General features: G+C 40.9%; 1 protein-coding gene across 1 annotated transcript in view; it reads right to left on the reverse strand.

The window, feature by feature from the left end:
• Ttn (titin) overlaps positions 1-16016 on the reverse strand; it is a 265315-nt gene that overhangs the window by 16125 nt on the left and 233174 nt on the right. The window contains 22 exon segments of the mRNA XM_047544703.1: positions 6-293; positions 413-1006; positions 1167-1448; positions 1532-1837; positions 2701-3006; positions 3141-3437; positions 3530-3820; positions 3915-4220; positions 4319-4621; positions 4723-6789; positions 6886-7185; positions 7295-7582; positions 8222-8515; positions 8833-10599; positions 10713-11018; positions 11109-11411; positions 11768-12067; positions 12178-12465; positions 13848-14144; positions 14258-14560; positions 14655-15242; positions 15344-15640. Coding sequence (XP_047400659.1) covers positions 6-293; positions 413-1006; positions 1167-1448; positions 1532-1837; positions 2701-3006; positions 3141-3437; positions 3530-3820; positions 3915-4220; positions 4319-4621; positions 4723-6789; positions 6886-7185; positions 7295-7582; positions 8222-8515; positions 8833-10599; positions 10713-11018; positions 11109-11411; positions 11768-12067; positions 12178-12465; positions 13848-14144; positions 14258-14560; positions 14655-15242; positions 15344-15640 — 10371 coding nt within the window.

Consider the following 16016-nt stretch of genomic DNA (forward strand, 5'->3'; position numbering starts at 1 on the left):
CTTACCAAGAATGATAACTTTAATGGTCTCTGAAGTAGTTCCAGTAACATTCTTTAATTCAAGTGTATATTCTCCTGTATCTCTTATAGTGGTTTCACGGATGGTTAATTTAGTTATTTTAGTGTGAGTTTCAACTGTGACACGCTCTGATTCTCTCAGTTTAGAACCAGCAAAGAACCAGGAAGCAGTAGGAGGTGGACGTCCAGCAATAGGAATCACCAGCTCTATAGGTCTGCCAGCTGGGACATGGATGGTCTTTTGAGGCATTGTAGAAAGATCAATTGTTGGCAACACTATGAGAAAGAAATCAGGCATTTAGTTTTAAGCATTATTTCTAACAATAAAGTGTAATGAACTCTGAATATTTTCATTTTACTTTACTATTGTTATTTTTTGGCTATTCAGTACATACCTCTGAGATCTTGTACAGTCACAGCTGTGACGATCTCTCTTGGTTCTGACACGCCTTTCTCATTTTGTGCCCTTACTCTGAATAGATATTGTTCACCTTCATTTAAGGAAATAACAGTATGCTCTAGCACTGTGGGCTTTAGGGTGACAACCTTCATCCATCTCTCTGTGCCTGCTTTGCAGGCCTCAAGAACATATCCAGTGAGTCGGCTACCACCATCATAGAGTGGTTTTTCCCAGGCGAGGGTGACAGTGGATTTGGTGACATCAACCACCTCTAGCTTTGTAGGCACCAATGGCACTTCTGAGACTAAGACTGCATCAGATGTTTCACAAGGTTCTCCAATACCATAAATATTTTCTGGTAGAACTCTGAAATAGTACATGGTTCCTTCTACAAGTCCAGAAACCCGGTAAAGTGTCTTGCTGCACTTGGTAGTGACTGTTTTGAATGCTCTCATGGCAGCTTCACGTTTCTCAATGATATAGTTGTTGACTGGAGCACCACCATCAATTGTGGGAATTTCCCAAGTAATAGTCACAGAGTCTCTCGAAACTTCCTTAACTTTCACTGAAGGACAGGGACCAGGAGTATCTAAAAATAGAATGAAAGATCCATATTTCCTCTTTGCCTGATTGGTTGATAGATTTGGGGTTGGGACAGGAGAATATAATCTACATAGGTCTTCTCTAAAGAAGTGATCAATCACAGGTCAAGGGACCTTTTCAGAGAATCTACTTCTAAGAATACTTACCATATATTTTAACAAGGACTGTTGCTGATTTCTTGCCAGATTGATTTTCTGCTTCAATTGTGTATTTTCCAGCATCATATCGATTAACTTTGTCCACAATGAGTAAAGAATAACTCTCAGTGTTGTCAATAATTGCCCGGTTTGCAAGGTCAATGCCCTTTTTGCTCCATGTGATAACGGGAGGTGGTCTTCCAGACACAGACACCATCAGGCGCAACGTGGCCCCAGCCCTGAGGGTCACAGTCTTCTTTAGATCATCTGCAAGCTCAAGATCTGGTATTTCTGGAAAATAAACATCAAAATTTAATTAATTCACGAAGAGGTCAGATGAGAAATTAATTCACTTAAGTTTTGATTATAAATACCTAGTCTTTCCACAGGCTCAATTTCAGCAATTGTCTCGCTGTATTCACTCATACCCTTCACGTTCACAGCTGCAACTCGGAAGGAATATTTCTGGCCCATTTTAAGGTCTGGCACAGTGAATTCAGTATTTCTTATTGTGGCATTGGTATGCACTCGGTACCACTGATCAGTGTCCTTCTCTTGCATTTCAAGGACATATCCAATGATGTCAGCACCACCGTCGTACATGGGCTTGGTCCATGCCAAACTAATGCTGCGCTTGGTGGTATCCACAATTCTTGGAGCAGAAGGTGGTCCAGGGGTATCTGTGGAATTTAAAATTGGGATGTAGGTATTACACAAATAAGGAAACTTTTGAGAATTGTAATTTTGGTTTTCTAGATTCACAAAGGCATTATTGCTCTGTGTCCACACTCAGAAAGACCAGCTTTGTAACTGGGCTCTTCTGATATTACAGCACAGCTGTATATGTTACATAATCACTGTTATTATTTTAATAATCAGATTGCTTTAGGAAGTTAGATGTTTCTTCCCTACTACTTCAGCTAACTGTGTGTATTCTCTTTTAGCTAAGCCCACTGTTTAACCCATTTGTGGGGACTTATTTTAGTTGCTTATCTTTCAGTGCGTTTATATCATTATATCACTTCTGTTTCTAATGAACACAGAATCTGTTTCCTCATCCCTCCATTTGGTACTAATGAATTATTCCTTTTAGCTATGGGACTCAAACCCTGTAAAAGGATTTGTCTCTTAGTTTTGAAGCTCCTATAACAATTATTTTATTAGTAACTTATTAAATATTAGACACTTTTTGCTCCTACTGAGCCTTTTCTCAAAAGGGACTTTACTTTTTTTTTCAGTAGTTACCAGTATAATGCATTCTTAGGAAGAGTTACAAAATATGTTTTTCATATTGATAGCAGACTAATTTGTTTTTTCATAAATTAGGAAGATACTGCAATAATTTTCAGCAACATTAATGCTAACTTGCCAACAGAAGAGGGTTCTCTGACTAGTCTGTATCTAATATTACCCTAACAAGCATATTCTTTTTTAGACATATACATTTTGTAAATTTTATAAACTCTTTGAAATGACATGTTAAAAAATTATTTGTCAGTGGTTTTGATAGGTATTAGATTCATATATGATTCTTAGAACTCACATGATGGTTCTCTGCATGTAATGAAGTTGGAAGCTTCGCTAGGTTCACTGTTCCCAGCAGCATTCACTGCGGTCACTCGGAACTGGTAGTCACAACCTTCCATCAGGCTGGTCACCTTCAGCCTGGTGTCATACACCACATAGTCTTTGTTGACACGTGTCCAGCGCAGGCTCTTTTTCTCACGTTTGTCTACTAGGTAGTTACTGATCTCATTGCCACCATCGGATTCGGGTTTTGTCCACTGGATAATGATATGCTCTTTGCCAGCCCCGACTTCTTCAGGTATGCCAGGTTGTGATGGAATAGCTGTGTGTATAGTATGGAAATAAGGATGACGATCAGAATTGAAGACAATCACTATGAACATGAATGCCCTTCTCCCCTCTCCCTGATTCCATCATGTTTTGGTCACCAAAGCGTTTAAAAGTGTTAATACTCACTGAATGAGTTTCTGGCTACGATGGGCTCTGATTCAGCGGGCACACCAGGGCCATATTTGTTTACTGCCCTCACTCGGAATGTGTACTCGTTGTTCTTGATGAGTCTGGTAACTACATAGGACAGAGTTGGGCATTCGCCTTCGACAATCACCCAGTTGAGCCTGCTGGTCTCACGTCTTTCTACAATGTAGTGAGTTATTTCTGCTCCTCCATCTTCCTGAGGAAGGCTCCAGGCTAAAGTGCACTTCTCCTCGGTTATTCTGCTGACGGTGAGATTTCCACAAGGGCCAGGGGAATCTGAAACAGATGCATGGTAAGCCATGCTGAGGACCATTCTTTCCACTCACGTGAAAATGCTTTAGCAGCCCAAGAACATGTGCCATGCTTACCAAGTACTTTGACCATGACCGACACGGCCTTGGTCCCACTGGCATTCTTCACTGTTAAGGTGTATTTTCCACTGTCACTCCTGTCACAGAACTTGATCACAGCAGTGGCTCGTTTCCCAGTATACTGCATAGAGACTTTTTCACAGAGATCTAATTCCTTTTCTCCTTTGGTCCAGATAATTTTGGGTTCAGGTTTGCCACCAACTGCAGCATCAAGAACAAGATCTGAACCTGCTCTGATGGTAACCAGATCACCCTGTAATCTGGCATCCAGTTCGGCTTTGGGTGGAGCTGTTAATACACAAAATAGATGCAAATGAGTATGTGACAGTTTACTCTCACATAAATTGTGGTAATTTAAAGGAGAACTTTGACTATTTCTTACCATATTCATCTCGGCAAGTGACGGGTCCCGTGGATTCTGACCCTTTGCTAATTACGCCTGCTGCGTTCTTGGCCAACACACGGAATTCGTAAGTGTCTCCTTCACTGAGAGCAGTCACGGTGAAGAAGTTGTCAGACACAATGGTATAGTTGCACTTTAGCCAGCGGCCATCTCCAACCTCGCTGACTGGCTTACGCTCTATGATGTAGCCCACGACCTTGCTGCCTCCATCGTACACCGGGGCCGACCAAATCAGTGATACTGTTGATCGGGTGACATCTGTCACTTCTGGTCTACCTGGTGCATCTAGAAGAGATGAAAAATAAGGTGAAAAATATAACTGAGTTCTCTGAGTTTAGCAATAATAGTAAAAGACAAATGCACCCCTGATTTTTACTACATACCAACTGGGTTTTGGGCCATGATAGGTCTTGAAGCTTCACTGGCCTTGCTAACACCTGCAGCATTGAGTGCATAAGTTCTGAATTGGTATTCCAGTCCTTCGACTAAACCAGTCACTTTATAGTTGCACTCCAAACACGGCACTTTGTTTTCCTTCACCCAAAGAATGGTGTTACGTTCTTTCTTTTCAACCCAGTAGCCAATGATTTTACTGCCGCCATCATGGTAGGGTTCTTCCCAGCGAATAGACATGGCATTGGCAGACACATAGTACACTTCAGGTCTGGTAGGAGCACTTGGTGGGACTGAATATAAACAAAGGCATCAAACGTGAATACAGTTTTACAAAATTCAGTGGAAATACTTAATAAATGAGACTTTGAAATATGATTTTAATTTTTCTTACCAAATGGATGCTCAGCAACTATTGGTGCTGATTCTAGAGGTTTGCTGACACCAAATCTGTTCTCTGAACTGACACGGAAGCAATATTCCATGTATTTTGTGAGGTGAGTGACTTTAATCTGAGTACGCTTGACACTGGAATTGATGAGTTGCCAAGCTGTTGTACCTGACTCACGCTTTTCAACTATGTAATTAGTAATTTCGGTGCCTCCATCATCTTTAGGTTCAGCCCATGACAGGACACATGATTCAGCTGAGACAGAAGAGACCTTGATGGGGCCAGTCACTGGACCTGGCCTTCCAATGACCACAACTGTGATAGTAAATGTTTTAACACCAGCCGTATTTTCCAGGGTCAAGAAGTATCTGCCAGAGTCACCTCTCATGCTGTCCTTTACAGTCAGGGTGGTCCTGTCTTTTGTTGTTGTGATACTCACTCGGTCTGTCTCCTTAAGTCTCATTTCTTCCAGTTTCCATGTTACTTTGGGGGCGGGACGACCACTGATTGGCACATCGATAGTAAATGTGCTTCCTGCTTTGCAAGTTATGAGCTGATTGGTAATTCCAGTGAGATCAGCAGTGGGCTCAATTTGAGGCTCCTTGATGATGACAGATGAGAAGGCTTCCCTGGGTTCACTATAGCCAGCATCATTCTTGGCCTTCACACGGAATTCATATTCAGTGTTCTCGACCAGGCGCTCAACTGTGAAAGTCAGCTGTTTGGTGTGACCAGCTTCAACCCAGAAGTCAGAACCTTTTTGTCTCATTTCGAGCAAATAGCCAGTGATTCGACTGCCTCCATCATGATCCGGTTTAAGCCAAGCTAAGACTGCAGAAGATTTGCTAGTGTCAACAACATCAAGTCTCCTAGGAGGAGCAGGCTGTTCTGTGGCCACGATTGGTTCGGGCATTTCATAGGGCTCACCAACACCATACTCGTTTTCTGCAGAAACGCGGAAATAGTATGGAACGCCTTCTGCCAGGTCACTGACCTTGAGGATCTGACGAGTACATTTTTCACTGATAACCTGCCAGCTGCGGCGACTCGCTTCTCGTTTCTCTACCACATAGTGATGGATTCGGGCACCACCATCAAGGAGAGGAGCATCCCACATCAGTGTGACAGATCCCCGGGTCACATCCTTGAAGGTAATTGGACCAGGTGGTCCTGGAGAGTCGAGCACCTTGACAGTGAATGTGATGGACTTGCTACCACTGTTGTTTTCCACAGTAAGGGTGTATTTCCCTGCATCATTTCTGTTGCAGTTTTCTACAGTGAGGGTGCTGAAGGAGTCTGTCGTGTGGATATCAGCCCGAATGCTAAGGTTAGAGTCCGGCTTGCTCCATACAGCTGTAGGCGTAGGTCTGCCCTGGAAGGCAATGAAGAGGCGAATACTGGCCCCAGCTCTAACGATGTGAGTTTGCTTGAAGTTTGCGTCAATGTCTAACTCTGGAGCTGATAATCGGTCAATGGCTTTAATTGTGCCAGTCACTTCGCAGCTGTCTCCTTTTCCAGCACCATTGATAGCACTGACCCGGAATTTGTATTCTTCACCTGCTTGTAGATCAGTGACTGTGTATCTTGTTTTCACGCAGGGCTCGGTGTTCACCTTGTGCCAGTCTCCCAAGTCAGCTTTGCACATTTCTATAATGTACCCAATAATTTCCATGCCACCATCAAAGACTGGTTTGGCCCATTCTAAGCTCACAGTTGTCTTCGATGTGTCTGTCACTTTGACCACGGCAGGAGGACCTGGTGGGTTAACAGGTTCTCTACATTTAATTAGCCTTGAGATATCACTTGCAGGTCCCACTCCTGCAGCATTTTCTGCCATGACATGGAATTCATATTCGTTGCCTTCTGTCAGACCAGTGACCTTGTATCTCGTCTCAGAGATGGGTCGTTTGCTGATCACTTTCACCCATCTTGTGCTTTTCTTTTCTCTCCTTTCAAGGATATAGTGTTGAATCTCATTGCCACCATCTGATTCTGGTCTTGCCCATGTCAGCGTAATGCTGTTGCCTGTTACATTGCTAGGTTCCGGAGTGCCAGGGGCATCGGGAACAGCTGCAAAAGACGGGGGAGAACTCAAGACAGTTAGATACATTTGCTTGGGAGGTTGATGTTATGACATAGTATCATTTAGTAAAAATGGAAACTTACTGTACTGTATTTGAGCAACCACTGGGTCAGAGTCAAGTGGTCTGCCAACACCAAACTTGTTAACCGCAGAAACACGGAATTGGTATTCATTGCCGTTTATTAATTTAATGGCAGTGTAACTGTGGGCTTCACATTTATCTTCAATTAATGCCCAAGCAAGTCTGCTCGTTTCCCTTTTTTCAATGATATAGTGGGTGACAGGAGCACAGCCGTCATTGAGTGGTGCGTCCCACCACAGGGTCATCTTCTCACCGGTAATATTGGTGAATCTTATGGGCCCAACTACTTTTCCTGGTGTATCTGTAAGAAAAAGTTTTAAGAGTTAGTTTCTTTTTCCTGTCAATTAAAATATAATTAGGCATATCCTTAATCCAAGTCTAAATGTTTGTAACACTAATTTTAAAATTACCTTGTACTTTCACTGTAATTTCTGCTTTTGTGGAACCAGATACATTTTTGGCTTCCACTGTATATACACCACGATGGTCCCGATTAGCATCTCTAACAAAGAGGCTGGTGGATCCAAGGACGTCGGTTATTTCCATATTCATCCTCTTTTCTATTTCGACTCCATCTTTGAACCAAGTTACTCGAGGTACTGGTCGTCCTTGTACCAAAGCTTTAATTCTAAGGCTCTCTCCAGACTTAATAATGAGACCATCGAAGTACTCAGGGCCAAACTCTACTGTTGGTGGAACTATAAAAGAAATAGACTGCGTATTAGTTTTGCTTCATAAAGACATACTTCCACACATTTTTCATTAGCACTGTTATCATAAAGCCTGGCAAGATAATGCCATCTGGGCTACCAAAGACTATTGTGAAAGTGGGACTGAAAATTACATTTAGACTATGTGGTTAAGTATTTGTCCATCATTAGAAACAAAACCTTTACAGGTCATTTACTTTCTGATAGGACTGCATGTTCAAACAAGTTCTTGCAAAAGGCCTTCAACTGTACCTAAAGCAAGGTGACGATTGTGTGGTTGGCTATATGTTGTTTTTTTAATAACTCCAGTACAGATGGACATCTCTTCTTGGGTCCTTTTTTACTTATTTTAAGTGGTTAAAGTTACAAAACTAGAAACTCATTCCCACTTGCATGAGTTTTACATGGGATGGAATGAAATAATAGACATTATAAAAGAATGGATTCAAGTTATGGTTTTTCTTCTCTTCATCTGAAAGGTAGAAAAGATCTAATTCATCCACATAACATCCTTGGATAATCTGTATGAAATGATGTTTCTGTTCTCCTTTTATAGACCAGGGGCCAAAAGTATTTTTTGAAAGTGCAAATGCTCTTAGTGACATTGAAAGTGTCATAAATGCTTACCATTTTCATCTCTTGTCATAATAATGCCAGAAGACTGTGAGGGTGGGCTTATGGTTCCAACAGCATTTCTTGCAATTATTCTGAACTCGTATCGATCTCCAGGACTAAGCCCTGTAACTGTGTACTGACATTCACTGACATCAGTGAAGTTGCATCTAACCCAGCGATCATTCCCTTGCCGTTTCTCAATGCTGTAGGCCACAATCTTACTGCCTCCATCACGCAGTGGTGGGTTCCATTTAAGTGTGATGGTTTCCCGGGTGACATCAATGTAGTCAGGAGTGCCAGGTGGGTCTGAAAAATCATAAGGAAGTTAAGTGCCTCATTATGTCTGTAACCAGCTCTTAATCAATAGAAGAAAAATAACATGAATAATTTCCCCAACACATTTTATTCATTAATTTCAATTTTCTGCTTCTCAGTCTTTAAAAAGAATTTTAAATTACTTTATTAGACTGATTTAAAATCATTCCTCTTGCTTTACCTCACCAGTTGGGTTGTCTAGTTACAAGAAGATAGAAGGAAGGTGATATGTGGAAGGAAAGCAGTGCTCGATTTTCTTGTACTAACACATTTGATTGCTTAAATATATTTGAATAATAGTTACTTACCCACTGGGGAAACAGCTAAGGTAAATTTGCTTGGGTCACTTGGTGAGCTTAGGCCAGCAGAATTTTCAGCGTATACGCGGAATTGGTAATCCAGGCCTTCTATTAGTCCGGTAGCTCTGTATTCTCTTCCAGATATTGGTGATGTGTTAACTCTTTGCCAGAGGATACTATTTCTTTCTTTCTTTTCAACATGAAATCCAGTAACTTCTGAACCGCCATCATAAACTGGTGCATCCCAAGTTAGTGACATGCCATCAGAAGTCACATTGTATATAACTGGCTTTCCTGGGGGGCCAGGAATCCTGAACTGGTGTTTTGCCAAAATAATGTTTGAGACAAGTGGTTCACTGACTCCATATCTGTTTTCTGCTCTAACTCTAAACTGGTATTCAGCATCTTTGACCAGATTAGGAACTTTGAAAGTGGTCCTGGCAACACTTGAACATACCATCTTCCAGTTAGTTTGTGAAGCTTCCCGCTTCTCGATGCTGTAACAAGTAATTTCTCCTCCTCCATCATCTTCAGGTACATCCCATGATATTATGGCACTGTCAGCTTTGATTTCATCAAATCGAATGGGTCCTTTGGGCTTGGATGGTGGGCCGAGGGTGATGACCGTAATGGGGAAAGAATTTCTACACACCGCATTATCAAGAATAACTGTGTATTTTCCTCCATGTTCCTTCTTGACATTCTTAATATTCAAGGTAATTTTGTTTTCAGTTTTACTGAAGCGAACATACTCACTTTCTTTCAGTGGTAAACCATCTTTCAACCAACTGATAGATGGTTTGGGTTTTCCTTTATAAGGTAATTCAAGATGTACGTTATGCCCAATTCTCACTGCGATTTGTGCCCCAGGGATTTCTGACAGGTCGACTTCAGGTGTGATTACAAGTTCTTTTACTGTAAGTGGCCCAATAGTGACAGCATCACTCAGCCCTTTCTCATTTTTAGCAAACACCCTGAATTCCAGGACTGACTGTTCTTTAAGTTGGCCAATTTCAATTTCACATGTCTTGCTTATGCCGGCGTGTGACCATGATTGTTCGCCTTTACCTTTCCTTTCTACAACATAGTCTGTGATGACACTGCCACCATCGAAGTCAGGTTTGGTCCAGCTCAGGATAACAGATGTTTTTGTTGAATCTTTCATTGAGAGATCACGTATGGGTGCAGGTACTTCAGCAGCCTTCACTGGTTCTGTAGTTTCACAGGGTTCCCCAATTCCGATTTCATTTTCTGCAAGAACTCTAAAGAAGAATGGTATTTTCTCTGATAAATCTGTTACCTTAAAGGATGTACTGGCACATTTGTGCGACACAACAGACCATGTTCTCTTGGTGGCATCTCTCTTTTCAATGATGTAATTAATTATGGGAGATCCTCCATCAATGAGAGGAGGATCCCAGAGCAAAGTGACTGTGCCTAGAGAAACATGTTTAACCTGTAGTTTCTGGCAGGCGGCTGGTGTATCAAGCACCTTAACACTCACGGTTGAAGACTTGGGTTGACCAACCCCGTTTTCTATTGTCAGAACATATTTTCCTGTATCATTGCGAGTAACTTGAGGAATAGTGAGTAATGAAGATGAATCAGTATTTTGAATGTTGTATCTGGCATCACTGCCAAGATTCTTCTCATCTTTTCTCCAGGTGACAGTAGGTGGAGGTCTTCCTTTAAAGGGAATCAACACTTGGACATCCTCACCAGCTTTGGCTATAATAGAGGTTCTGAGAGCCACATCTAGGTCGATCTCTGGTTCCTCTGTAGACACAAAATGGACATATACAGTGAATTTTAAAAGCAAGAAAGTCAGTCTTTTCCTGGAAAATACTCTAATAAAACAATAAAAACACAATCACACCAGTTGTACATACCAAGTATATCTTTAGCTTGTACAGGCTCAGTCATTTTTATGGGTTCTCCTTGTCCAGCACAGTTTACTGCAGATACCTGGAAGTAGTAATTGACTCCAGGTTGCAGGTTAGACACTACATATTCTGTGGTTCTGACCTCTCCTCTGGTAGAGACAACAGTCCATTCTTCTTCCTCTCCTTGTCTCATCTCAACAACATATCCAGTGATAGCACTGCCCCCATCATAGACAGGTTTACTCCAGCCAAGAGTGATGGATGACTTAGTCGAATCTGCGATTCTTATCTTGGCGGGTGGGCCTGGAGGATCTGGAATGGCCATTCATAAAATGGTGATTACATAATCATATACAATTTAGCTATACAAAAGATGCTGTTGTTGCCTATATGAGCACTTACCAATAGGATCAGCAGCTTTGTAGAAGTCCGATGGTTCAGAAAATGGACCCAGACCAGCAGCATTTACAGCACAAACTCGGTATTGATAGTCACTGTTTTCTGTGAGTCCTGTCACCTTCTGTCTGGTGTCACGAATAGTCTCCTTTTGTACTTTAAACCAAGCTAGACTCTTCTTGTCTCGTTTTTCAAGGAAATAGCCACTTATTTCACTACCACCATCTGCAACTGGCCTGTTCCAGACAACGGTCATTGAATTCTTGGTGCTTTTTGTCACCTCTGGTATGCTTGGTGGTCCAGGTGTAACTATTTAGAAAGGAAAAGGCAAATGAGTTTAAAGGATCAACATTACTCATAAATTCTATCTTTTGATCTTTGAATCCTAAGAATACTAGTTTATTCTATTTTCTACCCTGTGAAAAGAATGACATTGAGGTATGATGTGATACGAAAGGAAATCATTTTAAGAAAAGCATTCATAAGCTAGAGAATAGTTTCTCTTTAAATTTCTCATGATTTTTAGTTTTCTTTTTTTTTTTTTTTTTTTTTTTTTGCGGTGCTGGGGATTGAACCCAGGGCCTCTGCTTGCAAGGCAAGCACTCTACAGACTGAGCTGTTTCCCCAGCCCTGATTTTTAGTTTTCTAATGAAATCTTATCTCACCAAATGCATTCTTGGCTACAACTGGATCAGATTCTAGTGGCTCGCCAATTCCATATTTATTCACAGCTCGAACCCGGAAGATGTATTCGTTTCCTTTGATAATTTTGGTGGTTGTGATGATGCACTCTTCCAAATTTTCAGCCACCATAGACCACACGACACGGCTTGTTTCACGCTTTTCTACAATGTAGTGAGTGATTTTGGCACCACCATCATCAGCTGGGGGCCGCCAGAGGAGTGTTATCTTTTCAGCAGTAACAGTCTTAAATTCAATTGGTCCACCTGGAGGTCCTGGTTTGTCTGCAAATGAAAGAACAAGACAATATGTAGTGCTTCTAAAAGTCTACTAATTTTAAATTACTACGCTTTAGGCAAACAAAATATGACATTAGCCTGTGTTGAGCACCTACCAAGGATCTGTACTCTGATGGTGGCTGAGGCTGAGCCCATGGCATTCCTTAGTTTTAATTCGTAGCTTCCACTATTAAGGCGGTTGGCATCTTTGATGAGTATAGATGCGAGATCAGTGGTATTTTCAACACACACCAGTGCATTGGTTTGTAATTCTTTATCATCTTTATACCACTCAATTGTGGGCTCAGGTTTGCCAGAAATGCCAGCCCTGAGCTTCACAGATGTACCTGCTCTGTATTTGACAACTTCTGTATATTCTAAAGGCAGGTCGATTACAGGTCCACCTGTAAGAATGACAAATAAGAAATATTTAAAATATCCTAAAGATGAAAGAAATAGCTGCAGCAACCTCAAAATAAAGTCCCTGGCCCTTAGTAAACTATATGTGTGTATACACACACACGCATATGCACACATACACACACACACACACACACACTTCTAATCCTAGTGTGTGTTATTTTAATAATATCCTATTATTTTAAACTTTTAAATTTTATAAGCCACTCTTCTGGATGGAGAAGAAATACTATGAAATAACTCTGACCCCAATAACACTGTACTAATTGCACAGGAACTTTAGTGCCTTGTAAATATATTTTAAAGTCTGTTAGGTATTTTATCCCATTGATGAAATAGGATAAGGTAGTGAAAACATCACTGAAGAAGCAGCGTTCAGCATGTCCTTTCACTCTGGTTTTTCTTTCCATGTCTTCTGACTACTTCCTAGTCTTCTTTTCCTGTCTCACTTCACTGGTTCTATCCAGGTTGGAGTGGTTCACATCAAACCTTTGAAGTCTGAATGCTCTACTCACAATATTGTATATTCACTGAGAAGACTTTATACCTGGCTGCTTAGAACCATTGAAAAACAGAACTAAATTTGACTTTGCTTCACAGTCTCAGCAGTACTAACTCAGTGTCTATAAAGCCTGGCTAATACAAAGCAGCCCTGGAATTCTCAACACAAGGGTGGGAGTAGATACTTTGTTCAGGCAATATAGTGGCTTGTTTTCCCTTTTGAGAATGAAGAAGTTTTAGGAGAAGTGTCACAGGGTTCTGAACTCTCATGACATTTCAATTTTCAAACCATTGTTAGTTGCTTGTACCAGTTACTTTTCAGAATGGTCAAGTATGTGCATTTTGGACTGGAAATGATGTTAGGGTTCTGAAGAACCCCACTTCATCACTAGTAAGTGCTTGACCTTGGGGAAATTGCACAAGTACTTTAAACCTCAGCTTCTTTCTTGTAAAATGGGCTAATTTTAGGGTTGTTAGAACTAAGGGAAAGTATTTGTAATAATTACTCAATAAATGCTAGCTACTGCTAATACTGTCATCATCAAAGTCCCTGTTTACAGTCTTTCACTTATTTAAGAGCATTATTTTGTAAGGATGTACCCATGGACTTAACTATTGGCTCTGATGATTTAAAAGGGAATGAAAGCACCAACTTATACAACAAAGAATCATGAAAGGATGAATTTGAAAAGACCCTTAGGTATCTTATAGTTCACCTCTCTCATAGTTAAGGATGTTTCCTAAATATCCCAGCTAGTTCCTAATTTCTTCCAAAAACCTCATTATAAAACATGCAGTTAAAGTTATTAAAATAAGGAAATAGTATTAAGTAGCTGTTGGGATTCAAAGTTCTAACAATGCTTACCATAAGAATCAATGCATGTAATGGGTCCTACAACTTCAGATGGATTGCTGATGGAACCAACGGCATTCCTAGCAAAGACACGGAATTCATACTGAGAATTCTGAGTCAAGCCAGAGACAGTGAATTGAGTTTCAATGACATTGGTGAAACTGGCTTTCGTCCATCTGCCATCTGGAAGGTCACGTCTCTCAACTATGTAGCCTGTAATCTTGCTTCCTCCATCAAAAGCTGGTTGTTGCCATGACAAGTTAACAGAGTTCTTTGAAATATCAGTGATACGGACATTTCTTGGAGGTTCTGTGGTAATGAGAGAAAGAAGATTAGTGTCACTTATGCCAATTTATTTTGCTTTACAGAAATAAGATTTGCATTTTCAATGTGTCAGAACTGTCCTTGTGACAAATACATACCACAGGCATCAATGGCCAAGACTGGTTCAGAAGGATGACTGGGTTTTCCAACACCAGCAGCATTTTCTGCATATACCCTGAATTCATAAATAAGTCCAGCACTGATTGTCGTGACTTTGAAGTGAGTTGTACGGATGATCATCTTGTTGGCCTTTTGCCATAAGATACTGTTCCTGTCTTTCATTTCCAAGTGATAGCCTATGACTGCGCTGCCTCCATTGGACACAGGTTCATGCCAGCCCACAGTGATGCTTTCTCGAGTAACATTAGTGACCCATGGTGTAGATGGTGGTCCAGGTGTTGCTACAAGAGAGAGAAACCCCATTGGTTAATATAGATATTTAGCACATTTGTGGTAAATGGAAACCTGGGATCTTTGAAAAGTTTGAAAACTCACTGTATGGTAGTTTAACAACCACACACGCCGAATCTACGTGATCACTGATGCCAAAGCGATTTTCTGCCTTGATGCGGAATTGGTATTCTTCTCCTGTGGTCAGTTTCATGACTTTGATCATGGTTCTTGCAACTGTTGTAGACACCTCCGTCCATACTGCAGTACTGGTTTCTCTCTTTAGTACAATGTAATTGGTAACTTGACTTCCACCATCATACTTAGGTGGCTCCCATTTGAGAGTCACACTTTCTTCCGTTATATCACTAATAACAACAGGACCAGTTGGAGGACCAGGCCTGTCCAGCACAATGATGTTAATGAAAGCTTTGGTTGTTCCACTGGAGTTGGCAGCAGTGATCTCGTATTTTCCAGCATCAGCAGTAACACTGTCCTTAAGATTGATGGTCAGATTCTCAGCTGTAATTTCAGTATTAAATCTCATAGTTGCCTTCAGGGGGACACCATCTCTTGATAAGGTCACTTTGGGTAGTGGCTTTCCAGAAATTGGAATGTCAACTTTAAGGTTTGAACCAGCTCTAACATATACAGTGTGACTTGGAAAATTCTTCATATCAATTTCAGGAGGTTCTGAAAAATAAGAACATGGAAAATGATGGTGAAAAGAGTGTCTAAAAATTAAAACAATGCAAATAAGTTCAAAATTTGTTACTACATAGAATTAGACATACCTAGTTGCTCCTTTACAAGAACAGGAAGCAGGAGTTCTCGTGGATCACTCAGGCCAGCTTGATTTTCAGCAAAGACTCGGAAAAAGTATTCATGATTCTCCCTCAGACCAGAAACAACATGATGGGTTGTCTTTACCACTGCACATTTAACCCAATTTTTCTGTCCTTTTTCTAATGCTTCAACCACATAGTGTACAATTCTGCTTCCGCCATCATGTTCAGGCTTCAGCCAGCTCAGGGAAACACTATCTTTGGATACACTTGTCACTCCAAGTTTTTCAGGTGGGCTTGGTTTTTCTAAGAAAACAAAGTTTTGAAAGAAAGGGAAGAATTATTACAACACTCTTTCCCATGTGCCTCCTTCATATAATGTCAAGAGAGAACTTTTAAATGAAGGTCATATGCTTTTGAGTCTTTCTTTTTATGTGACCACTTTGGCTTTTGGGTCAACCAAAGCTCCCCCAAACTATGTTATTACATGTCAAAATATTCAACTTTTAAATTGAACCAGTTTGGATGATAAAATGTACTCCAAATTCATCGTGGGTAGAAAAAGGAGAAACAAGATGACCAATCTCATAAGAAACTTAGAAACTTCATCATCCAGTTTCTGAATACATATACACAAAGTCAGTCTCTCTCTCTCTGTCTCTCTGTCTCTCTGTCTCTCTGT

The sequence above is a fragment of the Sciurus carolinensis genome, chromosome 3, assembly GCF_902686445.1.
Source record: "Sciurus carolinensis chromosome 3, mSciCar1.2, whole genome shotgun sequence".
Lineage (NCBI taxonomy): Eukaryota > Metazoa > Chordata > Mammalia > Rodentia > Sciuridae > Sciurus > Sciurus carolinensis.